This window comes from Lactuca virosa, chromosome 4, assembly GCF_052849685.1.
Source record: "Lactuca virosa cultivar CGN04683 chromosome 4, Lactuca_virosa_CGN04683_v6, whole genome shotgun sequence".
Taxonomy (NCBI): domain Eukaryota; kingdom Viridiplantae; phylum Streptophyta; class Magnoliopsida; order Asterales; family Asteraceae; genus Lactuca; species Lactuca virosa.
In genome coordinates, this window is record NC_136429.1 from 272,062,033 (window position 1) to 272,068,467 (window position 6,435).

Sequence of the window (6,435 nt, forward strand, 5' to 3'; positions counted from 1 at the left end):
ACTGAGAGACGTGAAACATTACTAGAAAACAGGCCTTTAATGACACGCAATTTATGATACGCACAGATTTACGATACGCAAAAGTGTGTGACGTAAAAATAATGTCATCTCTCCTAAAATTTATAGGATTTAGGACACGCATTTTTGTGTGCCCTAAAATTAGTGTTTAATAAAAAAACACGGAGGGCACCTTAAATAAAATGTGTGTCGTCTAACCATGTCGTTTTATAAATTTTAATGAAACCCGCGTTGCATCTCAAGGGGGGGAAATGAAATCCAAAAAATTAAAAACTCCGCTTTGTTTCCACCGGCTGAAAACGCTAGCTCGTCCCTGTCGAAAACCCCCTTTCTTTCTTTCTTCTCTCTCGATTCTCAAACCTCCACCGCTTCACTTCTCCACATCGTGCTCAAAATAGTCGCTCAAGTACCCGACAGTGGTCCATGTGTCACATACATCGGCGAAGGCGGTTCCGGTAATTTCGTCAAAATGGTCCACAACGGAATCGAGTATGGCGACATGTAGCTGATTTCCGAAGCATACGACGTGTTGAAATCCGTTGGGAAACTCTCGAACGAGGAACTACACAAAGTGTTCTTGGAATGGAATCAAGGGGAGCTTCAAAGCTTCTTGATTGAAATCATCGCAGACATCTTCAGAATCAAGGACGACAAGGGAGACGGATGACAAAGTGTTGGATAAAACAGGCATGAAAGGGACCGGAAAATGGACCGTCGAACAAGCAGCGGATCTATCAATCGCTGCCCCCACAATCGCGGCGTCTCTGGATTCGCGATTCTTGAGCGGATTATAGTGACATGGTTGCCCTTCATTGTTCTCCTGTTTCGAATTTTTCTACTTATGTGAGTCCTGAAGCTTCAACTCAATTAGCAGCAACAACTACATGGGGTTCTGGAGTCACTGCAGTTGCCTTTGACCCTACCTGTGGTGGCTCTGTTATTGCTATTGTAATTGTTGAAATTGCTTAACCTTTCAACCTTCCAACCTTCTCCATTTACATTTACTTGTTAACTGTTGACATTGTTTATGTAGGTCAATACATGTCTCCCTATGACCCAGATGAAGGTCCTTCAATTACTGGATGGAGAGTTCAAAGATGGGAATCCTCTTTAGAGCCTGTTGTCCTGCATCCGATATTTGGGAATCCTACATCTACTTTTGGTGGACAACCTCCTATGCAGACACTGTGGGTCACAAAAGTGAATAAAAGCATTCCAGCTACTGATTACTTTAAAAACAATCCAACACCTACACCAGGATCCACTTCTGAGGGTATAAACATGTCAGATTCTGACATTGAGAAGGCAAAAAGGGTTGTTTTTGATCCTTTTGATTTGCCAAGAGATGTTAGAACCCTTGTTCGCATAGTCTATTCTGCTCATGGTGGTGAGGTTGCTGTTGCGTTTCTAAGAGGTGGGGTCCATATTTTTTCTGGTTCGAGTTTTACACCTGTTGATAACTATCAGATCAATGTTTTTTCTGCAATTGCTTCTCCTGCATTTTCTTCTATGAGCTGTTGTTCTGCTACTGTGTGGCATGATACAAGTAAGATTGTACTATGTTAAAGATAATTCACATCCACCAGACAAGTAATCTAGGGAGGAATGATGAACACTTTCACAGAATTTCTCCACGAAAAGTTGACTCTTTAGCACCTGCACCAAAATTACAGTCAAGGGTAAGATTAAAGCACGAACACACACATACATGCATTACTAGAAAAAAGGTTTTCCTTGACAGACAATGTCTGTCATAAATGCCTATATATGACAGACAAATGTCTGTCATTGAAAGCCATGTCATAAAGGAAAATGACAGACATTAGGTCTGTCATAAAGTTTACGACAGACTTTCATGACCAACAATTACGACATACATACATGACATGCGTTTTCGACATATATTTACGACTGACTTTGTTTGTCATAATTCGTAACTTTTTTGTATTTATGACGGCCATTTACGACTTCAAATTACGACATGTTTTGTACAATATGATTTTTGACATATTTTTACGACATGCTTTGTATGTCATGGTTTTATAGTTTTTTTAAATTATATATATATATATATATATATATATATATATATATATATATATTCTACCAAATCTTAATCAAACTAAATTACAAATTTATTGTCGAAATTACACAAACTATAGTGTCAAATTCAAAAATACGTTCCAAATTCATCAAAAAGTAATTGTCAAATACATATCACTCGTAAATTAAGTTTATGACATAAGTATCCCATTTTTCACGCACCCTATCAAGCTCGACATCTGTATATTCATTCTTCCTCCAAACATGTAATTAAAATATTCATTAAATACCTTCCAAAAGCCTCCCCATCAAAACCTATAATTAAAAAAACACTTGAATCTTTTAATAGAAACTTGAATTAATAGAAACAAAATTAGTATATGCATGTTATATTGTTATTGTACACACCTTCCACCAACTATAAGATGTAAAGCCCTTAAAAGCCATGATTTATGTTTGTAAAGCTCCCCTGCCCGGTATATTTGGAATCTGAAGGGCAAAAATGGAATTAGCATCAGTGGAGAAGAAGATAACCCTGGATTAAGAAAAGAGATTAAGATTAAATAAAGTTTTAACCGTTAGCAATCTTAAAACTTTATTTTTCTAAATATATATATGAGAGAGAGAGAGAGAGGATGTAACTGAAAGTTTATTTCAGTATAGAAGTCAAATAACAAAAAATAAACAAATGGCCCAGTTGAAAGCTTACATAGACCAATATGAGACAGGTTAAGACCTTACCTTACAAACTGGTTAGGGATATCTAATCACAGATTAAGTATATTGTACTTGAACTGCTAAAAGAATAATTGAAATCTTGGTTGGTCAGAGTTGACATCATCACCCAATATGCAATCTTGCCAATAATAAAAGAAAAACCCAATAGACTAATTCACAATTTTAGAAGGCTTAAAGGCATTTCTAGAAGCACCTTCAGCTATCAGACATGAAATTCTGCTATGAATGTGTAGGTCCATGTTTATATTAAAGAAGAAACAACTTAACAAAGGCAGTTCTGGAGTTTGATGAGTCCCAAGTCTGCAAGATCTTTAACTGTTATCCTTTGTATCTCATCTAAAGTGTTCATATTATATGCCTGTTTTTGTTTTCAAATCACATTTATGTTTTAAAATATATATATTAAAAAAAATTTGATACCTCGCCAGTAACATGAAAGCTAAGTTCTAGCAGAAATGAGATCAGATCTGCAGAGTCCACTCCTCTGTCCTGTTCATAAAAAGTTCAAAAAGGACTCAAAATATAGTATTTAGAGAATATAGAAAAATTGTTGTCAAAATTGGATACAGATGCAAAAAATATGAATACCTCAGAATTACTGATATACTCCCTGATGATATACCAGAGCTGTGCATTGGTATCCATTAGCTGTAATGCAAAAAAAACGGATATCAATAATTTTAATAAAATACAGAATATAAATAAATTCAAGTACATATTTTTCATACCAGGAAATGAAAACCACTTTCTGTGAGCCGAGAACCTTCATTGTCCCTATGGAAATGTGAATCAACCATCATGAGATTCATACTTTAAAGAGAAAAATGGTATATAATTTTAAGAAATAATTTGAAAACCACCTTTGACTTAAAAGGCCTCGTTGGGAGACTTTCATCATGGAAGGAACCATCATGATGCTCTTTGTTGTAACCTCAACTTCAACAGAGTTTATGAGATGCAGGAAGAAACACTAAATTGCCACAATAGCAAGTCATCAAAGAGAACATACAGATACTGAAGCTGCAAAATGATTAAAGATAGAAACCGAAATATATTCTTCACAATTTAATGAAAGTAACACAAAGTACATAAAAAGATTATACAAGGTTTCATACCTCCCATTGTTGAGCAGCATAGTTGTCTAACTCCTCTAAGCTTGGGAGTCTTACTGTTATATTTTCCGCCATAGGTTCTCTTGGTAACACACCACTACAAAAACCACCTCAAATGTCACATACATACATACATACATACATACATACATACATACACGCATAAGCAATCAGCATTGGAGATGAGTTGGGATACAAGTTTCAACAATAGAGGTATATAAGTTTTTTTCCCATTAAGTCGTTCTTTCAACATTAAGTCAAAACGAGACACACACATATATCATACCAGATTAAGTGATTTAAGTCATATCACCATTAAGTCCACTAAGTCATATGACTTACCCATGAACAATATGCTTCCGAAGGTTCATCTGAAACATCAGGTTTAACCTGTAAGTGGCTTCCTTCTTCCTGCAGACACAATTCAGGACTTCAGCAAATAAGACTTAATTCAGAAGGTTATATAATCTTGAATTAAATGGCAAATGAAGTAGGCAATGATCTAATGAACTAAAAATCATCCATCAAAAGATAAACCAGATAGGTGAAGGGAACTCTGTTTGAAAAAGAAAAAAGTAAAAGGGAATTAAGCAAACACATGTACCTATCAACAGGTTCAGTAAATACTCTCAATTGAAAGAGTCTATCAACAGCAACTCTATGCTTTGAAGCACCATCAACAAGAACCCATTCTTGCAATGAACTGGCTGACACAGGCACATCTATGTACAACAACTGGAGAACATAGTTTTTGGCCAATGGTGGCAAACACCTGAGCAACAAAATGTGGTTAACACATTGTGTAAATGATCAAACATCAAACATATATTAACAATGAAAAAGTGACGGACTTAAACAGATAACCTGAGAATAGCTTCACAAATGAAGGCATTCTCGTATAGCTTGTCGAGCTTCATGGCAGGTAAGGAGGACACCATGTCCATGAAATTCTTAGCTATAATCTTCACTTGAGGCATCTTGATCAACTTGTAAGATTGAAGGTGTGTTTGATTATAGGGATGAATTTGTGAACCTTGTCTGTGCTCATAATTCATATATTAACAAATTTTTGTGTTGGAATTCATTGTGAAATTGAAGCACATATTGAAAATTAATTTGGCATAACAATGTCTACAAACCAAAGAAATGTTTGGACCTGTATAGTTGGTGTTCTAAAGCACACCAATTTGTTTCCTGAAATAAACTATTTTCAACTCCCAATTCATTTCCAACTCCATAGTTATTAAGCCAGGTCAACTGAAAGATTAAGCAGAATAATCAGTCCCTGAAGAAGATAGAAAGAAAGCGGAGAGAAAGTACAAAAGCAGGAAGAATGTAAGGTAGAAAAGTATCACTCAACTTCTGTCTCTGTGAGAAAACAACCCAAGAAGGGTAGAATTCTGGTAAAAGCAACTTTTTTGAATCTTCAACTGTCATTATCGCAAAAGCCGCAATCGTGTTAAGATTTATGGAGTCATGAACAAATTGACAAGTTCCTAAAAGTTCAAGGGCCATAAATGTAACTTAGCAAATTAAACAATTTAATTGTATTGTTTAATGGAAAAATGGACGGTGGTTCAATTATTTAATATTGAATGGACGCACATTTTAGGTGGAATAGTTTTGGACGGCATATATTTCAATTCAAATATGGCGGCTCAATTTCATGTGCAAATTGCGGCTCACAAACATATATATATATATATATATATATATATATATATATATATATATATATATATATATATATATATATATATATATATATATATATATGTATGTATGTATGTATTGCAAGAAGAAAGTGTGCAGCAGCGTAGCGCAGAACAAAAATGCCGAGTGATATTACCATTTGTAATCTTATAGTGAGTTAATATAAAATTTAGTTGCGCCCGTGGACGTAGGATTTACACCGAATCCGAACCACGTAAAATCCTTGTGTTCCTTCTTGCTTTATTTCCTTCGTGTGTTTGTGTGTGTGATAGTGTTTCCGCTGCGTGTACCCTGTCTCAATTCCTAACAATTGGTATCAGAGCCTGGTTAGCGAGGTTTTGGAGGGTACGATCGTTTTTTCTGTCACACACGAGTGTACCTAATTTTTTTTTTGTTTGCCGTAATGGCTGAAGACAAGATTATAATCGAAAGGTTCAATGGTTCTGATTTTAGCTGGTGGAAAATGCAATTAGAAGCATTGCTATGTCAGAAAGACTTGGACATGGTACTCGGAGACAAACCGGAGAAAATTGAAAAAGCTGCTGAAGATGCGTGGAACTCAAAGGACAAGAAAGCCAAGGCGGTTATTACATTGTCGTTGACGAAGAGCGTTGCTTTCAACATCATGAATGAAACCACGGCGCGTGGTATGATGGAGGCTCTTTCAAATATGTATGAGAAACCATCGGCGGCTAACAAGGTGTTCTTGATGAAGGAGCTGTTCACTACAAGGATGAATGAGGAAGGCTCAGTTACAGTTCACATTAACAATCTAAATTCAATTCTGTCCAGATTATCATCTGTGGGAATT

At 35.7% G+C, this 6,435-nt stretch overlaps 1 protein-coding gene and 1 pseudogene across 1 annotated transcript; one reads left to right on the forward strand and one right to left on the reverse strand.

Annotated features, from left to right (window-relative positions):
• The first annotated feature begins 816 nt into the window (after positions 1-816).
• LOC145105886 (mediator of RNA polymerase II transcription subunit 16 pseudogene) lies at positions 817-1,584 on the forward strand (annotated as a pseudogene).
• Positions 1,585-2,851: 1,267 nt separating this feature from the next.
• Positions 2,852-3,734, reverse strand: LOC145168834 (general transcription and DNA repair factor IIH subunit TFB2-like). The gene is made up of 5 exons (XM_079087511.1): positions 3,660-3,734; positions 3,528-3,573; positions 3,388-3,447; positions 3,220-3,288; positions 2,852-3,157 (listed from the first exon to the last, which is right to left on the reverse strand). Exons 1-5 carry the CDS (start codon positions 3,710-3,712, stop codon positions 3,062-3,064), a joined length of 324 nt encoding a protein of 107 aa, XP_078943637.1. The 5' UTR covers positions 3,713-3,734; the 3' UTR covers positions 2,852-3,061.
• Between the last annotated feature and the right edge of the window lie 2,701 nt (positions 3,735-6,435).